This window comes from Herpailurus yagouaroundi, unplaced genomic scaffold (genome assembly GCF_014898765.1).
Source record: "Herpailurus yagouaroundi ecotype Mexico unplaced genomic scaffold, PumYag 213, whole genome shotgun sequence".
In the NCBI taxonomy this organism is placed as follows: domain Eukaryota; kingdom Metazoa; phylum Chordata; class Mammalia; order Carnivora; family Felidae; genus Herpailurus; species Herpailurus yagouaroundi.
In genome coordinates this window covers 5,092,733-5,116,253 of record NW_024412444.1, presented here as the reverse complement: position 1 = coordinate 5,116,253, position 23,521 = coordinate 5,092,733, and the positions used below count along the sequence as shown (strand labels likewise).

Here is a 23,521-nt window from a genome sequence, read left to right as displayed (position 1 = left end):
TGCTGTTGGTCCAGATTTCTTGTTTTGTTGTTTTGTTGTTGTTGTTGTTGTTGTTTTTAATTGGGAATGGTGTTTTTGGATATATGATAGAGAAAAAATTATTACTGAGATTCCTCAGTTTTTCTATTTTTTTGGTCTGTAGACACATTCCTTAACTCAGCGGAGGGCTGTCCAGGGTAGAAGAAAACGATTTGATGTGTTATTAGCCGAGCACAAAAACAAAACCAGGGAAAAGGAATCGATTCGCCATCCGGACTGTCAGCAACCAACGCAGCCTCTCAGGGACCCGCATCCCGCCCCTCCTAGACCTCCACAGGAGCCACACCAAAACTCTCACGGAGTGATTCCTTCTGAATCAAAGCCTTTCGTAGCTAGTAAACCTAAACCTCACACCCCCAGTCTTCCAAGGTAAGTCAAACCCTCCAGCTCTATCCTTCCTTTAAAGAACAGACTGGCAGACACTGTGAACCCCCAGTGCAGTTATGAGATCGAGGACTGTACATCAGGCTCACTCTAAGAAGATGAGAGATTTTTCTAATTGGGTTTTGAGGGAAAAAAAATTGTCGAGTTCATCAGTAACTTCCAACCAGGGCTCTTCTGGGCCAAATGCAAGCAGCACGAAGCAAGAGTGATCAGTGTCAGGTGTCTATTCTTAACCCCCCTGAGCAGGGCCCAAAAGCGGGTGCTGACCGCAGGTTAGTGACTGGAATATTTCACATGGCTTTGGCAGCAGTTTCCCATTCATTTGTCTCACTTGTTGCAAAAATACGGCAGTGGGAGGCCTTGCTGGGGATAGGCATTCAGCCTGAGTTTTTATAGCATCCCTTTATCAACCTATGTTTTCATTTATTCATTTGGGACCTTGGCCTAAGCACGTATTAGGCATTTTAGCTGTTTAGTAAGTAGTGGACCAGAATGTCTTATGAGAACTTCCCTACATACCTCAGGGACAGTGAAGGTGGTACATGTGCATTTGCGCGTGTGTATTTAACGAAGTTAAAGTCACGGACCCTGTACCAAATTTCCAGAGAGAAAGGGAAGAGAAAGGTGTCAAGAATGAGGGCCTTCACTGTCGGCCACTGGCAGCAAGAACTTCGGCCTAGGAACGTGCCAACTCTTGGTTGCTGTGCCTAACCTCCCCGCTCGCGGGCCTGCCCCGATGTGAGCCCCGGGTGTGAGCAGCCCGGGGGGGCACCCTCGGAGGTGGCTCCCGAGAATGTGGCCGAGCCCGGGATGTCAGTTCCTTGGCACAGCCTTCCTTCGGCCATCTTCTCGTTGAAATTGTTCCGTCGATGCAAAAGTCAGCCTAATTCTAGAATCAGCAGGCATGTATCCATGTAGGAAGCACTCCGTGCCGCTCTTGGCGGTAGGCCGTAGATGGTCCACGTAAAGCAGTGATGCTGCGTCCTCCTCTGAGCGCCTCCTGTCCCTCTCGGGTGCGGAGCACATTGCCAGCTATCGAGTTTATTGCCTCCGTAACCCTCATCCAGGTGAAATTTGAGGAGGAATCAAAGAAAGAATTCTCTTAAATTCTACTTCTATTTCCCCTTCTTTGGGGAGAATACAAGAGGCCCTGAGCCACCCAGGTGGCTGTAGAAGGGAGAACCCTTTATAAGTTCCTTTGGGTAGATCTGGCATACAACTTCATGTGCCACCATGCGGTTCGGGAGAGTGGATTCTTCACTCCCACGCCACCTGATCAACATCTGTTGCCCCAGTGCTAGTGGGGGACCCCAGGCCTCCCTGGGCGGTCTTGGGCACGTTGTTATATCTGGGTTGAGGCGGCTGGTTGCCGGACGTGTGATCTGATCGGTGCTGCACTTTCTACTCACCAAGGCCTCCAGGCTGCCCTGCACAGCAAGGTGGGAGTGCCCCCATTGACCCTCCTCCAGTCCATGAATCTCCACACCCTCCCCTGTCTGCCACTGAGCCAGCTTCTCGGTTATCCAGTGAGGAGGGAGAAGGCGATGACAAAGAAGAGTCTGTTGAAAAACTGGACTGTCATTATTCAGGTCATCATCCTCAGCCAGCATCTGTAAGTTCCACATGCCCCCCCGAGGTGACCCTCCCCACACAGCGGAGACAGGGCACTGAGGGCGGGGGGTGGGGTGGTTGCCAGGGATCTTGGCATGCGTGCGTGTGTGTGTGTGTGAGACGTGGTCAGGGTGCGAGAGCAGCTCAGAACAGGGTGCCCCAGAGGCGGCACGCACTCAGTCCTGGGACACCTCCGGCTTTTGCCTTTCTCTTCTGTGGAACTCAGAGCTGGGCATCGTCACTCTCGTGCTTCACAGCCTGTGATACACAGCGTGCGAGTTCTTCTGTGGATGGCTTCTCTCCTGAAGGAGAGAGATCACAGACAGGCCGTGCTGCTGCCGGGATTAGCCAGCACGCATGGTATGTCCTCTCTTGCAGTTTTGCACATTCGGGAGCCGGCAGATTGGAAGAGGCTATTACGTGTTTGACTCCAGGTGGAACCGGCTTCGCTGCGCCCTCAACCTCATGGTGGAGAAGCATCTGAACGCGCAGCTGTGGAAGTGAGTGCCTGTCCCAGCGCCTCTGGGGCGGGGAAAGGGGGCTGACCTCACCTGGGGCCGCATCCTCTTTATGTCTTAAGGGACTGGTCTAATGAAGATAAGCTTATCTAAAATGAAAACGTGGCCTTTGACTATCCCTGAGAAGGCCCCTCATCATTTATTCATTCAGTCTTTTCAGCAAATATGTATTGCTCTGGATGCTGGGGTTCCAGGCAGTGAGGGAGTTTCCACCTGTGTGGGGTTTGCATTCGGGGGAGGGGGGCACAAAAACCACCAAACAGCGCATCAGTAGGGGTTATAGCTCGTCATAAGGGAGATCATGGAAGCTCTAACAATCACTGAGACTTACTGAGACCTTACTGTGTGCCAGGCAACTTGCATTTAATTTTCACAAGGCGCTGCCTCTGGTGACCTCAATTATCCCTACTTTACAGATACTGAAACTGAGAAGTCACACAGCAAGTTGGTGGTAGGGCCAGGGTTTAGACCCACAGGCAGTTTGGTTGCAAACAAAGAGCTAAGATGGAAAAACAACAAGCTGGAGAGATTCAGGGCAAACCTCGCTGAAGAGGTGATCCTAGAGCACAGATGGAGAGAAGGATAGAAAAGGCAGCCAGGCGGGGCACCTGGGTGGTGCAGTTGGTTAAGCGTCCGACTTCAGCCAGGTCACGATCTCATGGTCCGTGAGTTCGAGCCCCGCGTCGGGCTCTGGGCTGATGGCTCAGAGCCTGGAGCCTGTTTCCGATTCTGTGTCTCCCTCTCTCTCTGCCCCTCCCCCGTTCACGCTCTGTCTCTCTCTGTCCCAAAAATAAATAAACGTTGGGGAAAAAAAAAAATTAAAAAAAAAAAAGAAAAGGCAGCCAGGGGATGGTGGGGCAGGCAGAAAGAACCATGTGTGCAAAGGTCTTGAGTCAGAAAAGATCACACTTGTCTGAAAAAAGCGAGAAAGCGATCATGGTGCAAGATGAGACCTAAGAAGCTGGCAGGGGCCAGATGACTCTGAAATTGATTCTGAGTACAGTGGGGAGCTGCTGAGGGCCTCAGGAAGTGGAGCCATGTGCTCTGATTTACAGTGTAAGATGGTCATCTTGTGTGTCCGTATGTGGGCTGGTATTTCCTACATGGGATTTTAAGTGGAAGAAGAGTTCCATGGCCAGAAGGCTCAGCTTTTTCTCAAGTGACATAGTTTTCATTACCGCAGGACTTCTCAGAGTCTTTAAGGGGCACACTGTTCATTATACCTCTCAAAGCAGGAGATATTATTTATAATGTGGAACATCTCACAAGCTCTTTTGACCTGGGAACGTCTTTTAGGGGAGTATCTTTGGGAACTTAACGTTTGGTGGAACCTATTTTTGGAAATACTGAGTTTTGTTAAACCAAGGGGGCTGTCCACTAATTCACATGTCATTCCATATTCTCCATTTGGGCATCATTTACTAGAGCCTCCCTGAACAGACTCTGCCAGTACATCCACTTGCCTTGCTGCCTTGGTTTCCTGATAAAGTCAAAGGAAGCTGGTCAGAGGCCTCGGATAGTCTGCAATCTGAAGAACCGCCTCCGTGATCATGAACAGGACTCGAGTTTATTCACTTAGAAAATCAGACCCAGAGCAGTGGTGCTCTACTTTTCAATTTCACATTTCTTCCTGGGTTTTACTAGATAAGAGGCTCCTCTTTCTTCTTTATGAAGGAACATTGCCCTTGCTCAGGAAAAACGGGGCACTGGTTTGTTGGGATTCTAGGGGTCTGTCAGCATCAGAAAACCCCCAAATACGTGAAATCTCAGCTTCATATTTCTTGAGACTGCCCACCAGGACTTGGGGAGCTCATTGAGCACCCTGAAATGTGGATTTAGTGAATTCCTAAGAGTTGAGAAGTGTCCTCAGAATGACTTTTTCCCATTATCCTGAGAAGTGGTTCGTGGCCAGTAGTTGGGGTGCATATGGTGTCAGTTCCTAGTGGCTTGTGGGGGGGGTGGGTGTTGTCCTCTTTCTGTGGTGAACCTGGGAAGACACAAGATCATGAGGTGCTCTACCGTCTCTCTCTTTGTTCTGTCAGAGGCCGACGACCTTATCAATCACTTGTTCCTAGCAAAGAGGAAATCGTGCCTTTCCGCTAACATGAACTTGGGTTTTAAAAAAAGGCCAGTACAGCAGAGACAGATGTTTTGCTCAGTGATGAGCTGGCGCACAGGCCTGGGGCAGACGGTAGCTTGGAGTGAGGTGCTGCGAGTGAGGCTGGCCACTGCAGGCAAGCTTCTCGGGCAGCCCCTGAGATTTGGTGGGAGGAGCTGAGCACTTCTCAACTGCAGGAGAACAGTCCTCAGGTGGCATCTTTGATGCACTCAACAGAACTCCCAAAGTGGTCCAAGTTCCATCCTGCTGGCTCAGCCAAAAGTCCTCTCTTCCAGGAGGACCCCCGGTTTGGGTGCCACCCTCCTTAGTTCCTTACTCCTCAGTTACCTATTGCAGCTAAGGATATGTGGAAGTGGGATTTGAGTACGACAGCGAAATAAGTCATCTTCAATATAGGAATCTGGACACTGGTCAAATTGGACTAGCACTTCCTCTGGAGCATGCCCAGGACCGCAAAGGCCAGTTCCAAACTCTGTGATTTCTGTCAAGTGCTTGTCCACTTTTGACTGGGGACCATGATTCCACATTCCTTAAGGAAGGGATGGGATCATCAGCAAAAGGTTTTTCTTTGGTGGGGCGTGGAATAGGGGGCAGTGTCGAGGTTACAGAATTTGTCAGATTGGTAATAAATTCACTTGGGTAAAAAAAAAAAATGAATATGAAGAGGTATACAGTTCAAGGTTTTAGTCCCCCTGGTCCCCACATTCGTTTTGCCCACCCTCCCCGCCACCACTACCCCCAGACAGAAGCATTTTTATTAATTGCTTGTATATCTTTGCAGAGTTGATTTGTATGGACGTAGATCAGTACAACTACATATTCTTTATTTGTCTCATCCTTATGCAAAAGGTAACGAATGGCTTAAAAGAGCTTTTTTTTTTTTACCAGGGACCAATATGTTGTGCAGAGAGATCCACATGTCTCCCTGTATGGAAGCTTTTCCTTTTCCCAGGATTTGGTTCCAGCTGCCTGATAATTTAGGCTTCGTTTCCCTAAGCCACCTGGTGGCCGCGCGAAGCCAGTGCGCCCAGTGAGCCCGAGCAGTGCTACACGCCTCCATTTAGAGCAGGGCTTCTCAGAGGTGCCAGTGCCCACGGATTGCCTGGGGATCTTGTTGAGATCCAGATTCTGATGAAGTAGGTCTGGGTGGGGTGCAGGGACTCATCGTTTCTCATAAGCCTTTCAGGTACTGTCCGTGGTTGTCCTCTGTGAGTAGTATGGGGATAGAGCCCAGCTTCTCGGTCTTTGCTTCTTGTTGGAATCTCCCAGAGAGACTGAGAAACTTCTCTCGTCTGGACCCCACCCCATAGGGACTTGGGTGTGGTCGGTCTGGATGCATGGATCTCTAGGGCCAGAGCTACACTCCTGAATGGGGGGGGGGGGGTTCTAGCTGGGACAAATACAGTAAATAGTTCTTTTTATTAATAGTTACAGGCCTTAAAAAGCATCTGGAAAGCACTTTGGCAACAGTTTAGGGCAAGTCTCACTTGGAAGATGAGAAGCCGGAACCCTAGCTGGTGCAGCGACTGGATCAGCCGTTGCTGCCCTGTGAAGTCAGGACCGGGCCGGTCTTGGCGCTTGCCTTCCATTCAGGCCATTGTCTGTGTTGCTACCTCGCTGTTGGTTCTGCCATAGGGGTTTTTGAAATTTTGGTGCTGTCACATGTTAAAATCGTAGCAAAAATGGAAAGAGGCCTCCCTGGTCTGCCATCTGAATGACTCTCTAATCCCCAGGTTGGTCCCTTGCCCGGACGTTAGTAACAAAATACACTGTGCCATCATTGTGGCTGGAAACCCTGAGATGTGCTTCAGGCCTGAAGTTAGGACCTAGCAGTTGCTATGAAATTGTTCTGCCCTTCCTTTCTCCTCTTTGTTCGTGAATTCTCTCAACATTAGTGCACCTTCTGTACTGCAGGCGCTGTGGGCACAGTTTTAAATAAGGTGTGCCCTGCTCTCTAGAGAAGTTAGTGATCCACAGTTACATGTGGAAGCTGCCTTGAGTTCCCCCAAGTCTGGGAACTGGCAGAGTGAGTCTGTGGAAAACCAAGCGAGTCTGGGTGGTCAGGACAGATTTCCTAAGAAAGTGATGGTGGGCCGAAGGTACGAGCTGAGCAGAAGTTGGGGTCATAGTATTGTAGGCAGAAGATGGACAGGGCCTCACGTCCAGGCCTATTGTTGCGATGTAAGAAGGGTTGCTGGGTGGAATCTAGGAGGCAGTGTGAGGCTGGGGACCGGTGGTTGGTGAGGCACACAGGGCTTTCCACACCATTGTTCTGAGAGCCCCGGCAAGGCCTTGCAAAATTTGAAGCAGAGAAGCGGCAGGATCGGCTGTGCGTTTCAGGTTGATCCTCTGACGGGTGTGTGCTGCTCAGTGCCAGAGATGAAGGGTCACCCCTCCGTGCGTTTCCGTGAAGGGCTCTGCTGATGATTACTCACTGGCCCCTCTTTTTGCAGGAAAATCCCACCAGTGCCCAGCACCACAACACCCGTCTCCACACGTGTTCCTCACCGGACAAACTCTGTGCCCACATCGCAGTGTGGGGTCAGCTATCTGGCAGCGGCCACTGTGTCTACGTCCCCAGTCCTGCTCTCGTCCACCTGCATCTCCCCAAACAGCAGAGCGGCACCAGCTCATGGAACCACACTGAACGCACAGCCCGCCGCCTCCGGGGCAATGGATCCTGTGTGCAGTATGCAATCCAGACAAGTGTCCTCTTCGTCCTCCTCCCCCTCCACACCCTCCGGCCTTTCCTCAGTCCCCTCCTCCCCTATGTCCAGAAAACCTCAGAAGTTGAAATCCAGCAAGTCTTTGAGGCCCAAGGAGCCTTCTGGTAACAGCACTAACTGTCACAATGCCAGTAGCAGTACCAGCGGCGGCTCAGGAAAGAAACGCAAAAATAGCTCCCCACTGTCAGTCCACTCCTCCTCCTCCTCCTCCTCCTCCTCTTCCTCTTCCTCTTCCTCCTCCTCCTCTTCTTCTCATTCCATGGAGTCTTTTAGGAAAAACTGTATGGCACACTCTGGGCCTCCCTACCCCTCAACGGTAACATCTTCCCACGGCATCGGCCTCAACTGTGTGGTTACTAAAGCGAACTCGGTGAGTGTCCGGCACGACCAGTCAGGGAGGGGCCCCCCCGGTGGGAGCCCCGCTGAGTCCATCAAGAGGATGAGTGTGATGGTGAACAGCAGTGACTCCACGCTTTCTCTTGGCCCGTTCATTCACCAGTCCAGCGAGTTGCCCGTCAACTCCCACGGCAGTTACTCACACTCTCACACTCCTCTAGACAGACTCCTAGGAAAGAAAAGAAAGTGCTCGCCCGGCTCAAGCAGCGTCAACAACGGCAGCAGCAAACCCACAAAGGTGGCCAAATTGCCAGCCATGAACAACGTGCACATGAAACACGCGGGCGCCAGCCCAGGGGCACAAGGACTGACGAACAGTTCCCTCCTTCATCAGGTAGGACATGGACTGTGAGCCCCGCGGGGATGCCCCCGTTTCCTCTCCCTTGAACTCTTGCACCAGCTCGGACGTGTGTGGCAGGGTTGGTTAGTTTGCCTGTAAACACGTGTCCAGCTTTGTGGTCTCCTTTCAAAAAGGAAGCGTTCGCGGCCATGTGAAGGTAAAACAGTGTATCTGCCAGAATTTCTCATGACTTGGAAGATGCTCCTGGGTAAGGAAACCACGCAGTGTGTTTTAGCAGATAGGGCTGCAGAAGCTGCCCAACCTGCGGGACGGCAGCGTCCCCTCCGCGGCCCGGTGAGCGCAGCCCTGGGGGGCAAGTCCCGTGCCACTGCCTGGGGAGAAAGGCGGGCCATGTCTTCCTGGAGAGTGCGTCTCTAGTTTGTTCCTCTGGAGAAAGCTGGTCTGCAGTCACACTGGTCTAGAAAGGGATGGTTTAAATTTTAAAGACCTTTTAATAATTTTCCCATCAAAGAATTTGATTCTCTGGTTGACTCTGTCCTTATGTTCCCTCACAGTTTTCCAGGGAGGCAGGAAAACAGTAAGTGTGGGTAGAGACGAAGACTAAAATCTCAAATTTCAGAGCTTAAAAAGAGACACGAACGTGGCCCATTTGTACAGCAGTGGCTCCCTGGGTGTCAGGTTCATACGGAACTGTGACTTTCTCTCGTGCGTTCTTTGTTCCCACTCTCCTACCTGTTGCTGGTTTCCCCTGACCCTCTTCCCCCTGGAGCCCCTTCCTCCAGCATCCTTGGCTCTGAGTCCCAGTCTCTCCTCTCGTTTCTTCACTCATCAGCAGATCTCCTTTCCTTGCTGTCGAACAGGAATTTCAGCAACATCACCCCAGAGCCCTGATTTGCAGTGTGGGGGCTGCTTTGATTTGTTTTGTTTTTCATCTTCAGGACTTAACTCAAATGGCAGGTTAGGACTTCTCCAGAATATACTGGGAAGCTTCTTTCTGTGATAGATTTCCCTCCAATATCTGCGTGAATTAATACCCAGCGCCAAAGGTACAGGGAACATAATGATCGGTGAATTTAAATAGCAACTGCTTAAATTTTTCTCTATGAGCTTCAAGTCTATAGGGGTTGTTGGTATGTTGCTTGGCTCTTTGAGCAAGGGGTCCCTGGACATGGGAAAATGGGCTTTTACTTCTTGGTTTGTAGTTACTCATCATAGTTTATGAGCATAAAAATTCAGTGCAAACACTGCAGGAAGTAGTATAGCCATCCTTTAAAAACTCCCTTCTGAGTGTAGTTTCCTGATTCTGTGTGAACCTGGAGGAGGGATGTTCCGTTTTGCTGGGATGCCCAGTACATTACGTTACTGAGTGTGTCTGTCTTCATATAGACATCGCTGTGGCCTCAGTACCCCACAGGTGACAGGAGGGGAAGAGACTGGTGGGCACAGCAGTGCCTGTGGAAAATGAGGAAATAGGAGCCCCATCCACACAGAGCAGAAGCTCCCAGAAACTGGTTACTGATTTCAAAGAAACTGCAGATTTGGACTTGCATGAGAAGTTTGATCACTTTTACAAGTTATGCAATACTTTTCTTTTGGTTTTTTGTTTTTTTTTATTTTTCATTAAAAAAAATTTTTTTTTCAACGTTTTTTATTTATTTTTGGGACAGAGAGAGACAGAGCATGAATGGGGGAGGGGCAGAGAGAGAGGGAGACACAGAATCGGAAACAGGCTCCAGGCTCCGAGCCATCAGCCCAGAGCCTGACGCGGGGCTCGAACTTCTTTTGTTTTTTAACCTGGTATAGCCCACACATCTGCCCAAGTACGGCTCTTAGCGGTTTGCCACCTCTGATGTCCACCATCTGTGAGGGCTCTGTCCCACTAGGACAGGCTGAGTTTGGGGTATCAAAATTTGTTTCAACTTCAGTTTGTATTTGAGAAAGATTTCCTCTGTGTAGTGGAAAACTTTTTTATTACGCTGCACAAAGCTTAGGGTGGCCCGTGACTACAGATCGGAGGATCGGTAAAACCCCAGAAACGTGTTGCATGATTTTTATGTCTGTGCTCGTTTATCTGCAGAAGGGATCCTTATAGCTTCCATCAGAATCTTAAAGGTACCCATGACTCCAAAATGATTTAAAGAATACTCCTCTCAGAAAAGTAGGAACCTCAGTTCTGTTTCTTGTGGAGCTGATTTTAAAATGGGTAACTGAGCTGGTTGAAGCCCTCTATGCCAGGGAATGCTGGGGGACATACTGGGAAGCCTGGCAGGTGGGGCCTGGCAGCTTCCCCTGAGCCCTTAGTGTGCTCACGGCTTCTGCAGCCAAGGGCTTATGGTGGGAGAGTGGGGGGTCTGAGTTCCTGCTCCCCGGGCAAGGGCACTGCGTTGGGTATGAGTTTGCACACCTGTGTGTGCTAGCCCACGGGACCTTGTTCACTTCTCAGCTGACAACCTGGAATACCTTCAAGGAAATGAAATCAGTAGATAAAACCAGAAGGCAAACATGAGAGCCTTTTCTCTCGGCTGGAAACCTGGCCTGCATCTCTTCTAGACGATTTTCTAAAACTTAGTCTTCTACAGTGATTGTGCCCAAGGGTGATGAAGGCTTTTGAAAGCTCAGGCCCAGTTCTGTAGCTGACTGCCCCTGACATCTGGAGATTTTAGTGGCGCGTGGCCTTTGGAATATTCGTGTTGAGCATCGGGGCGGTGCCGCGTACAGCTGCTTACTTACCTTTTCATTGTTTCCCCACCCCCTCTTCTTTGAAAGCCAAAGGCACGTCCCTGACAGCTGAACATGGCACGGGGAGGAATAATCTGGACCCTTTTGACGACAAGTTACACCTCCACTCAGCACTATGGACTCCACGATGCCTTTGAGTCTGTTTTCCCAACCTCCTGTGGGCCTCGAGGGTAGGAATCTGCCGGGCTGTTGTTGTAACGAGGATTTCCCTGAAGCTATGTCAGTAGCAGTGAGTACTCGTAAAGGACACTGGATCAAGTTCAGCCACCGAAATTGCTTTTATCAGTGTTAAAGTGGTCTGGACTGCTTGCTACCAATCTGTGAGAAGTTTTTGCTTTGTTTTTTTAACTTGCAGCACATCATGGAGCCGCTCTTTGAGTAGATTGGCTGGGGGAGAGTATGTCTTGGCAAAAGCATTACTGTAGACTTTCTCCCTTCCTCCTCTCCCCGTCCCAGGTGTTTTTCGTACACTGTCTTCTGTGGGTCCCTCTCCAGCAGTTAGGTACCCCAGCTGGAGACGCCTTCCGGAGGAGGGCAGAGCTGCCCCCTGCACAGCCCTTCGCAGAAGGGCTCGGTCGTTAGGTTCTTACAGCAACGCTCCAGGATTGGAATACGGACGTTAGCGCGAGGCACCAGGACAAAATAGCCTGTGTTTTCCCCCAGCCTTTTGCGGGTGATTTGGGATAGAAGCTGTCAAGAGTTTCTAACTTACAAACTGGTTTAAAGCCATTGATGCCCAGAAAGCGAGTATATGACATTTTAGAGGCTTACTTTTCATGGTACAAAAGCAATTCTATGTGATTTTTTTTAAAGAAAATGCAAATGCAAACTAGTTTTGATAATGGAAAGCCAAATTTTGGTTGGGGAAAGGCGGGGGGGTGGGGTGGATGAAATCACTATGGGGGAATGTTTTTCCAAGATTTCCAAAGAGATGGAATTTTTTATCCTTCAAGTTTTCATGTTAAACAGTATGGTAGATTGGGCTGGCTGTCCTGCTCAGTCTCCCATTTTTAAAAAATTGCCTTTGTAAAGTGAAATTATTAGGATGCAGCAGAAACTGTCATTCACTAAGTCATTAATATACTTAATGTTTCCAGGGCACTCTGTGCATTACCCTCAGTCTCTGTGGATACTGTCCTGGGACTCTGTAAATTTCTGTGTCGAGTGCTCCCCATATCGTGTGTGTATCTGCACTCCCCTTCCTGTCCACGTGTTCATTTGGATGCCAGTGGGTGGGGAGCAGGCACCCAGGGAGGGGAGTAGGCAGATGTGTACGTGTGCCCATGCACAGATGCTGTGACGCATATATAGTGTCTCCCCGACAGACCCTCCTTTCTGGGGATTAATGCCAGCCATCTTCCTGAGAGAGATTTGGAGACCTTCGTGGTTATTCGTTTATTTTTTTTGAATACCCCATCCCAAAAGACAGAGCTTAATATGTTAAAACGTCATTGCTTAAGAAGGTATCATTGAATTTGGGGGATGAGCTGGGGCATTTTAACTGGTGATTCCACTCTCACAGCTCCTGAAACAATAAATAACCCAGGCACTTGTACTTAGAAGAACACACAAAGTTGCCGAACACCACAGGGTAAATTTCCCAAGGCTCTGATCATTGTTCTGGGCAGAGCCTGGACAGAGCAAATCAGTGCATCCTTTTTTTCCCTACAGTTTTTGAGTTACAAACTTCAGTTTCAGGGAATTTCAAGTCAACAACACGTAGAATGAATAAATACTTGGTTACCAGCCTAATAATGTGAATTGCTACAGAATTACTCTTATTATGTAAGACAACGAAAACTTTATGCAGATACTTTAGCTATAAATTGATGTAAACTATTGATTTTTTTTTTTTTAAGGAAGGGGAGAGGAGTATCTTGTTCACTTATTATGCAATCAGTAAATATTTTTAAAAAATGATACTATAGGAGAGCTTATTAAGGAGAGCGCGTGGATGGGCCAGTTTGGTGCAGTTAGGAGAAATCAGTCTGGTTGTTCCGTCCCAGTGGAGGGAGAGAACGGAGGTAAGGGGGAATCAGAACGTCTTTAGTTGATTCCTGGGTGACAAGTGCAATGGGGTATGGGTAGAATTTATTTTCAGAGCCAAGGGGACTTGATGGATATAAATAAAGTTGCTTTTAGCAATGGAATTTATAGACAGATCACGTTGTTCCGAAAGATGTGAATAGGACCCATGATAGCAAGTTGATTCAGAATTATGTAGATATTTAGATAAGCGAGTGTTGATCATTTGATTTCTTAGACTGAGGTTTTAATTGAATTTCATTATGTCTCCCGGTAGTACACAGATGATCGGGATTAGGAAATTAGCCATTTTGGATTCTGCCTGCCACAAACAGACCTATTCTAAACAGTGCTATTAAATTTTAGACTGTTCAAATATTTTATTTTCTCCTACAACTACTTTTTATTATAATGAACAATTAAGACCATTTAAAACACGGGAGTACAAGTATTTTTTTGAATTAAATTAACTTGCAAAAACCAAATTTGCAGTGGTTGGGTTGTTTCTAGACAGACTTTGGTATCAATTTAAAACCAAGATAATTTTTATATTCTTTCCAATAGAATTTCATGACAACTCCTGCAGTTTTCTTAACCTACAAAAAAAAAAAAATGTGCTGCAATGATGAACAAAGAATTCTACAAAACCTACTTTTGTATCTTTATTTTGGAATTTCTTGTTCTATTATAAATATGGAAGTATCCCTATTTCAGAAGACATATTTTGTTAAAAATGAATTGTACATATTTAAATATGTATTTTTGCACAGGTCTTTTTTTCTGATATCCTGTTTTGGTACAATTGAGATCATCTAGTATTTATTTATTAATTAATAAAAGTAAATACCTTTTTATAATTTGAAGTGGTTCACTGCCAAGCCAATAGTTCTAGAACCTGCCTCCTTTACAGTTTAAGGGATGCCTCTGTTCTGTGAAAGTCTTGTTGTCCCTTTTCATGTCTCGGGAGTGGATTCGTACAGACGAAGTGGGCATTGCTTCTCTCTGGTTGCCTGATTTCCCGATAGACTACATGTAACTAAGTGACACACTGCTTTTCTTTCGTTAGTGTTTTGTGTGTGAGTGTGCGTGTGCGTGCGTGCGTGCCTGTGTGTGTGTATGTGTACGCTCTGAGCACATGTGTGTTAGTCTGTGATGTGGTTTCAAACTAACGGAAAAAGTGCCTGAACCTAGTTTTAAGCTTCGACAGATTCTTTAAAAAGACTTGAATGTTCAGTTGAAACCTTTGGAGTTTGCTTTTTCCACCTAAATATTGTCTCTAAAATTTTAGGGGAGGGGTTGAAAACCACCGATGCTGGTAATTTTATAAGGTATTTTAAAATTAAGGCCTTTTGGTTCACAGTAATTCAACTGGTGACGTATTGCCCGGTGGCAGCAAGGGTTACAAATCTGTTTTGTCAGCCAGCAACTTAGATGATATATCCGTTTTGTTATTCACTCATGAAATACAGAGTTTAAAATAGGATATTTAAAATATTTTCTATTCCAAAAATATAATACAAAGTACCTCTGAAAACATTGCAAAATGTATAATTTGAAAATTGTAACTTATAAAGGCAGCTGTCTTCCTGCGAGAGTTCTGTTGCCAAGGAATTTCTTACTGTCTCATTATGTCCGGGGTGGGGAAGGGGGGGTGGGAGGGTTAGGGGGCTTTGGAAATGATTGTGAAAAGTTTCATTGTTTAACAGAAAATAATCATTTTTACATTTTGTGCAAAACATTTTACATTTTCAGATCATTTAAATGAGCACTACATACTGTCAGTGTGAATGTAGGGCCTTGAAAAGCATTTTGCTGTTTTTTTGAGCTTGGTTATAAAAGCAATCTCCTGTGTTGAAATGTGTGAATAGTGTGATAATTTGTACACATAATCAAGAGCATCTCAGCTGGACTTCGTGTTGGCTGCTGTATAGAAACATGAACAAATGTCAAGGGATAGAAAATTACTTTGGATATTTAAAAGAGAAGAAATATATAGTCTATTTGTTTTGTAACAAGTTTCTGTAAATAAAATAATTTATACTATTTATAAGAAAAGGTTGTGCTTTGCTTTATGAGAAATTAGTTTGTGGAACAAACATGTTACTAAATGGGCAATAAAATTAGGACTTCTCAATAAATAAGGCTGGCTGCATGAAATATTTTACATGTTTCTGCCTCGTGATCCTAAACCCCTTTCAATCCCGTCTGACTTGCATTCATTTTTGGCATCAGACCCCCTCGTGAAGCACCTATGTTTACCTTCCCTTCTGTATAAGCTGAGTACTTGTGAGGGCTGAGGATGTTGCATTCTTGGGCACAAAGCTTTGCCTGGGAGCAATTGATGACTGGGTAAACTGTGAACACTACTGCATTCTTGCCCTGCAGGTTTGTCAACAAAGGGAAGTCGATAGATTGGGAAACACGTTCTCTTTGTGCTTGCTTTTGTGTAAATGTGATGGCGTGTGGTCGGTTTTCCGTTTGTATCCCGAGGTAAGTTTTGTATCCATGGCTAGTCCGATCTCTTCCTTGCTTTTACGTACTTCTTCCTTCACCGGCAGTGCAGGTGCATTTCGGTATTATTCAGCGCACAACATAAACTTTTTGTCTCTAGAAATTGGACAAGTTTGACAATTTACAAATCATTCTAAAAAATTAAAAATTATTTTTGTTGCTTAAGATAACAAAGGAAGCGACTGATTTGTGTGTTGAAGAAAATGTCCAGATACTAATTGGAGTGAGGGTAGTTTCAACCCCCCACCACACCATGGACTTCCCATTCCCTCCTTAGATCAACCAACTCCTAAATCATCCCTAAGAAGCTCCTTTTGCCTTGGGCGTCCGTCTTCAACTTTCTGGGAGGAGGTTCACTCAATTTTTTTTTTTTTTTTTTTTTTTTTTTCCACTGGGGGGGTGGGGGGGGGGGTGGGGAGAATCTCAAGGAGGCTCTGCACAGTCAGTGCAGAACCCGACTCAGGGCTCGAATTCGTGAACCACAAGATTATGACCTGAGCTGAAATCAAGAGTCGGACACTTAACCAACTGAACCACCCAGGTGTCCCGGTTCACTCAATTTCTTAACGCTTTTTTATTTCCCTTCCCTTGCAGGTAACCTGGCCGTGAATAGCAGGAGATGCTCCCAATGCAAGGAAGGGGGGTTGGCAGGAAGGCAGGGTAAGGTCATTCTCGGCAGAGGGAGCAAACTGGGCAAGCATAGGTGGGAAGAAATGTGGAAGAGAGATCCATTCTAGGTGAAGCTTCTGGAAAGGAGGGGCTGAAGGGTTGCAGAAGTTGGTACCACATTGTCAAGGACCTTAAATGGCATGGGGCCTTCATTCTCAGGGACATACCGTTTAACCAAATGTAGCTGTCAGCGCCCCGAGATTGTCGGGGCCTAGAGCCGGTGTGGTGCAAGTGCCAAAAGTCAAAGCCATTTCGATCTTTGCTGAAAATCCCTTTTTCTTGCACTTCCCTCTGTTTTGCCTTATACCACCTCCTTTACACGTCTCTGCCTTGTCTCCTCCTCTCTGCCTCTGCCTATATATATATATATAAAATTTATTGGCAAATTGGTTTCCATACAACACCAAGTGGTCATCCCAACAGGTGCCCTCCTCAATGCCCATCACCCACTTTTCCCTCTCCCTGACCCCCATCAACCCTCAGATTGTTCTCAGTATATTTATTTATTTATTTATTTATTTATTTATTTTTAATTTTTTTTTTCAACGTTTTTTATTTATTTTTGGGACAGAGAGAGACAGAGCATGAATGGGGGAGGGGCAGAGAGAGAGGGAGACACAGAATCGGAAACAGGCTCCAGGCTCCGAGCCCTCAGCCCAGAGCCTGACGCGGGGCTCGAACTCACGGACCGCGAGATCGTGACCTGGCTGAAGTCGGACGCTTAACCGACTGCGCCACCCAGGCGCCCCAGTTCTCAGTATATTTAAGAGTTTCTTATGGTTTGGCTCCCTCCCTCTCTGTTATTTTGTTTTCCCCCTTCCCCTCCCCCATGGTCTTCTGTTAAGTTTCTCAGGATTCACATAAGAGTGAAAACATAGGGCATCTGTCCTTCTCTGTAGGACTTATTTCACTTAGCATAAAACTCTCCAGTTCCATCCACGTTGCTACAAAAGGCTATATTTCATTCCTTCTCATTGCCAAGTAGTATTCCATGGGGTATATAAACCACAATTCCTTTATCCATTCATCCATTGATGGACATTTAGGCTCTTTCCATAATTTGACTGTTGTTGAAAGTGCTGTTATAAACATTGGGGTACATGTGCCCCTGTGTGTCAGCACTTCTGTGTCCCTTGGATAAATTCCTAGCAGTGCTATTGCTGGGTCATAGGGTAGATCTATTTTTAATGTTTTGCGGAATCTCCACCCCGTTTTCTAGAGCAGCTGCACCAGTTTGCATTCCCACCAACAGTGCAAGAGGGTTCCCGTTTCTCCACATTCTCGCCAGCATCTATAGTCTCCTGATTTGTTCATTTTGGCCACTCTGACTGGCGTGAGGTGATATCTGAGTGTGGTTTTGACTTGTATTTCCCTGATGAGGAGCAACGTTGAGTCTCTTTTCATGTGCCTCTTGGCCATCTGGATGTCTTCTTTGGGCCCCCCTCCTCATCCTCATCAAAGAATTCTCCCTTCAGCCAAACCTACAGTCTTCCCCACCTTACCCCACTTGCTACTCTGTCAATCCTTTCCTTTAAGAAAGAAACTCTTGCTTCCGTTGCTAATGGGAGTTCTTTAAACTTGTCTTTCACCTTAGAAGGCTATGATTTTTTCTCAGATGGTGAATGAGGTCACGGGAGTATATGAGTTTACCTAGGAAAAATAGGCCGCTATTAGATTTGGCTCATTATTATATTAAAATAATGCCCATCTAGTTGAATGCCTGAAATGCCCATCGAAGCATGTTGCAAACAGTATCACTCACAAAGCCTCTCTAGAGTAGGCATTTTGATTCCTGTTCATATGGATGTGAAACATCTACGAAGTTAAGTGTCTTGCCTACGGTTCCACAACTCCTGGTGACGTCGCCAGGCTGTGAATTCAGGCCTATCAGATCGTGGGTTCTTAATCTTTTTATTTCTTTCACAGATTACAAGAATCGCATGAAAGGAGTTATGGATTCTCTCTGCCAGAGGCACAGATGCACCGCATTTTATGTTCCACTTGCAGGACTTCACAAACCTGAAGGCCGTCCTCCACAGCCCAGGGATAGAAGAAAGCCCAACGATGAAACTTGGGAGAAAGAGTGTATTTTGGTGAAGACAGATCGGTAAAGAGTGAAGTTAGCAGCTCAGGGAAGGCAGAGGATGAGGTGGAAATGGTTTCGTTAGAAGTTTAGACAGACAGTTGACACCCCGTCGTCATTAACCCCGTTGTCATTAACAACCCCGTCATCAACCCACTCAGGTAAGGTTTGCATTTCCTCCTCCCTCTTTCTCCAGGATAATTGGAACAACAGGTATTGGTTGAGTGGAAAAGGTAGAACTTGAGCAGGGCACTCAAGCAGGGAGCAAGGAATTAAGGCCTGTGAGTGAGGGTCTGGCTCAGTCCATGATGATGGGCTTGATTGGGTATTCAAGGGATAGAACCGGAACCATATTAGTAATCACCCTCCCGGTAAAGTCTCCTGATCCCCCTTCCAAGTAACTTGTCTGTGATGAGACAAGTTAAGTGATTTGTTCAAAGTCACAAAGCCAAGTCCACGTTTAATTTAGCGTGGCCGGTAACGGAAGAGGGGCTAACCAAAGCGGATCCGGATTAAAGAGTTAGGAGGGTGGCACAGCACTTTAAGGACAGGTCAGGGAACAGAGGGGTCAGATGGTGGGGTCAGAGTCGAATAGCAGGTTTCGGTTTTAACAACAGAGCTGTTCAGAGGTGCTTGTGATTCCTGCGTCCTGGGAGAGAGAGACTACGGCAGGGGACAGAAGTGGCAGGGGAGAGAGCCCTGGAGTTCAGCCTAAGGAACCGTGAGGCGAGGCTCTTACTGCATAGGTTGCCAGTTTCAAAGTCGTCAGGGTTGAGAGGAAGACCGAGCCAGCTGCTCGGTCAGGCGTAAATAGGATGGAGAGCTTGGAGGTCTAAAGGCAGTGAGCACAAGTGAGTCGGTGGCATTGTAGGTGGTGAACAGCTTCATAGAGAAGCCATTTTGAATGAGGGTGGAAATCCTAGGGCCAGGAGAGAGCAACGGTCTAGCAAACAGTGGACTGCGTGTTGGCCCCAAGTTCTGCAGTATATATGAGGGAACAGCCCTTAACAGAGGACTTCAAGAAAAGCAGAGTCCTCAGAAACCAAACGCAGAGTTTTATCAGCCTCGATGTTACACTAATTGCAGAGACCCTGGAAAAGCGGGCCTCTGGCGAACTCTTAAGGGGGTTGGCAAAGTTGCCAGGATGCCACGTAGTGCCAGTCCTGACGACGTGGTCACTTCCCTGAGGCGGTCTCAGGATTTAGAACTGCTGGACCGAGACTGATCACGGAGTGGACCATTGCCCGCCCTTAACTTTTCACATGCAGTGTGTACTGGGAGATTTATGGCAGAGCTTTCTGAGTGACAGGAGGTAATCCTCCCCCTTGACCGTGTACTTCCAGGTTACAGTGAGCTGGACCAAACTTCTACAGTTCTTGGTATCCTTTGTAGGTCTTCAGAAACACAGTAATGCAAACCCGTGTTCTGTCTGTGCCTTTGGAACCTAGTGGTTATCTAAGCTTTTCATGTTTTCCAAATAGGGATTTAACTTCATTCCCCCATGGCCATTGTGGAGGTGGTGGGTCTCCTACAACTTGTAGTTTGTACTGCATGAGGAAGGTGAGAGATTACCTGATCCCCCTCTCCCCCCGACCTCCATCATGGAGGAAGCTAATATTTCAAGCATCAGCCATTAATCCTCTTTAAAAGATAAGTTGGTGTCACCTGGGTCGCTCAGTTGTGGCTCAGTCGGTTAAGCGTCCGACTTCGGCTCAGGTCATGATCTCCTGGTTCGTGAGTTCGAGCCCCACGTTGGGCTCGGTGCTGGCAGCTCAGCCTGGAGCCTGCTTCGGATTCTGTGTCTCCCTATCTCTGTCCCTCCCCCACTCACGCTCTGTCTCTCTCTCAAACATTAAAAAAAAATTTTAAGAGCTAGGTTAAAAACAGCACCAAGGATTAATTGAAAATTATACAGTTGGTTTGCTAATGATCAGTAACCTGATCCGTTAATGCTTGGTCAGGTTATTAAAGACTAAATGCATTCAATCATAAAGTGTGGACAATATGGTGGGGGGAGGGTAATGCAGGAAAAACAAACTCACATGCCACCAGGGCCGGCAAGCAGTAGAAGGCAACAGGGAAGGCCAAGTGAACCAGGCCATGATGGAGAGTATGTGCTAACCATTTAGCTTGACTGGCAGTATGAGACTGGAGTTAGCCCAATGTGTCCATTCTTCCAGAGAAGCTAGATAGGTGATTTCTGAATTATGTTTTCAATTTTTAGATGGTGACCATAAATTATCATTTTTTTCTTGAAAACTTGGGGGGGGGTCGGGGGGACAGCGGTAGCATCGCAGTTTGTAGGTGACCAGTATGCAAGTTTGTATCATCAGGAGGCATCTTTTGCCATCTTGATTGGCTTTGGTGTTTTTGAACTTTTTGATCCCCACCTGTGGGAAACATGAACTTGGACCTAAAATTTCCTCGGCAAGCCTTTTATCAGATTGAAAGTACTCTGTCAATAAAGCAGACACTAGCAATCCACAGTCCTATTTGGTAACAGACGAAGTGTGTTAAAAACATAAGTTTCGGGGCGCCTGGGTGGCTCAGTCTCTGTTAAGCGTCTGACTTCAGCTCGGGTCATGATCTCACGGTTCAAGAGTTCGAGCCCCACTTCGGGCTCTGTGCTGACAGCTCAGAGCCTGGAGCCTGCTTTGGGTTCTGTGTCTCCTTCTTTCTCTCTGCCCCTCCCCCACTCACACTGTCTTTCTCAAAAGTGAATAAACATTAAAAAAAACATCAGTTTGGTGAGATCAAATACAAAAATCTCGACAATTGTTTATCCTACAAAAGTTGGCTGAGGTACCTCAATTTATTCATCTTTCTACTAAACTTTCTACTAAACACTCAGATTACTGTACTGAGAAATGCATTTTAGTAAATTGCTGTTGTGTTTAGTGCTGTAGTGGTGTTTTCATGTAGATGAGCCACATAAGCCTGATTTCTCCTGCACTTTACAAATGAGGGGGAATAGGCTGAGAGAGATGAAGGAGGTTATTTCTCCCAACATCAGGTGGCCAGTGTGAGGGCAGCTGGGACCAGAATTGGCGTTTTCTAGCGTTAGTGTCAGTCCTGTTTCTCCCACAGCATATGGCCTCTTAGAAAGAGATGGGTTGGATGCCAACTTTATTTTCACCTCCAGATTACTTTGAGGTATCATAGTAGTCCACTGGGATTTGTAATTACATAGAATAACTCGTGAACATTATGTAACAAAGGGTCCAATTTTCTATTAAAAACTACACGTACAGGGGATTAGAAATGGAGAGCATCAAAATGGTGACCGGAGCTGCGTCTCCAGGGTGTGGAATGACAAGGCAATCCGCTTTAGTATCTCTTTTTTTTTTTTTAAGTTTATTTTGAGAGAGAGCACGTGTGCATGAGTGGGGGAGAAGCAGAGAGGGAGAGAGGATTCCAAGCAGACTTCGTGCTATCAGCTCAGAGCCCAGGTAGGGGTTGGAACCCACCAACTGCAAGATCATGACCTGAGCTGAAATCAAGAGTCGGTGGACACAACCGAGCCGCCCAGGAAGGTGCCCCCCCCCCCACCTTGGTATCTTGAATTTTTTTTGCAATGAGCATATATTACCTTTTAGAAAAAGGAAAAAATGGACTCTTCACCTCAAAACTGTATTGTTTCCTTCATCTGTAAGGTAAGTTATTCTACTAGACATTTATCAGCTACTAGAGTTGTGACTCTCCCTATCCTGAACTAGATGGCATGTTTCTTTTAGCTTAGCGTCTAAGTCATCCTCACCTCATTTTATGCAGTTGGGCTAAAATAGTGAAAAAAAAATAAAATCAAGTACATTGAAAGCAAGTGGGGAAAAAGAAAAGTGTTTTGGGAACTCTCTCTCTAGACCAGGGGTAAGTCTAAGCCTTGAATGAAAAGCCAGAACCACTCTGTGATCACGTCAGGCATGGCGATCTTAGAGGTGGGAGCGGAGGAAAAGGGCTATTTTAAGAAACTGACATTTCAGTCCTTTTTTTTTTTCCTTCAGCATGCACTGCAATGAGTCAGTTTGCTATGAACAGAATTCTACTCTTTAAATGGACACAAGGAACACCGTAAGTTCTCAGTGGACTACAAGATGTTGGCTTTCACAAATTGCCCGGATTTTCAGGATCCTGGGTTAAGAGTACAGTACTTCGATTCACGTTTTCTTCAAGAAATTATAGTGATCATTAAGCTCTTGTAAGTAAGCGTTTTTGGGAATCCGTTAAGTGGATATTCTCAAACGCGTGAGGCGTGTCCAGCAATTTACTAGCCTGCCACCCACCATACAGCGCCTGCAGGAAGTAGACTTCTGTCGGAGCACAGCTCTGGTCACGTCACCGGCCCCCTTTATTATCTGTAGTTTGCTTACACGTTTATCATGAATGAATGTTGAATTGTGTCAGTTACCATCGATTGAGATGTTTTCTCCTCTGTCACTGAATCGTTCTGATCACAAAACACCACCGTGCAAACTAAAACATACTTCTCTCCCCGTTTATAGTAAAATGCTACTGCAACTCAGATGGCTGTTGTCAAACTCAGAATTTAAAAAAGCTTCAGATCAACCCGGACTCACTCTCTCCCCACATTCTCATCTTTCAGCAAATTCGGCTCCTGCTATGGACCGTGACACTTGAAAGGTTAAGTCAAATCGGGTCATTCGCTGCTTAAAACCTCCAGTGACTTTCCATCTTTCTCCTCCTAGATATTTGCAGGTTCTTCCTCTTTCTTTAAATGTCACCTTAGAGGCCTTCGGTGACACCCCCTAGGAGAGCTCTTCACGCCCTAATTCACTGTCTCGTTTATCTGGTTTTAGATTTCGTTTTTCCTAGCACTTCTCCCCATCTGACTCACAGGGTTTATATTCTAATTAAGAAAAAAAAAATAGAACATCTTTGTTTTCCTTACTGTGGTGGTTTATTGGGGGAAAAACAGATCCCATTGCCAATAGCGACATAGGTTATTGGGTTTTTGTGATCGGTGTTCGATGAGAGTGGTATATTCTGGACTCGAGGGTTAGGAAACTACTCCTTTGGAGGAGACTACCATGTCTTCTGTGGTTATTCATTTGTGAGGGAAAGCTTGAGATGCATTTCATTTATCTACTGTCTGGTGTACTACATGGGACACGCGGTGTTTAGTTATGGACTACTATATGGCACGTATTCTTAATTATTTTGATAGACTCCCAAGCAGCCTGTGCAGAGCCCAATGCTGGGGCTCGACTTCACAAAACCGCAAGATCATGACCTGAGCCGAAACCAAGAGTCGGTTGGTTAACCAACCGAGCCACCGAGGCATCCCAAGTATGTACTCTTCTTCTTTCTAAAATTCAGGAGACTTTTGTATAAACCTCAGATTTGAACTCTGGGTCTATCGTCTCTGATTATCAAAGTGGCATT

The 23,521-nt window shown here is 46.5% G+C and overlaps 1 protein-coding gene across 3 annotated transcripts in view; it reads left to right on the top strand.

Annotated features, from left to right (window-relative positions):
• The window catches only part of ATXN7 (ataxin 7), a 92,941-nt gene extending 78,693 nt beyond the window's left edge, over positions 1 to 14,248 (top strand). For all 3 annotated transcript variants that reach the window (XM_040454540.1, XM_040454539.1, XM_040454541.1), the window contains 5 exons: positions 143 to 408; positions 1,837 to 2,035; positions 2,413 to 2,534; positions 7,125 to 8,127; positions 10,861 to 14,248. In XM_040454540.1, coding sequence (XP_040310474.1) covers positions 143 to 408; positions 1,837 to 2,035; positions 2,413 to 2,534; positions 7,125 to 8,127; positions 10,861 to 10,878 — 1,608 coding nt within the window. In that variant the 3' untranslated portion in view covers positions 10,879 to 14,248. The remainder of the gene's footprint in view (positions 1 to 142; positions 409 to 1,836; positions 2,036 to 2,412; positions 2,535 to 7,124; positions 8,128 to 10,860) is intronic.
• Positions 14,249 to 23,521: the final 9,273 nt, after the last annotated feature.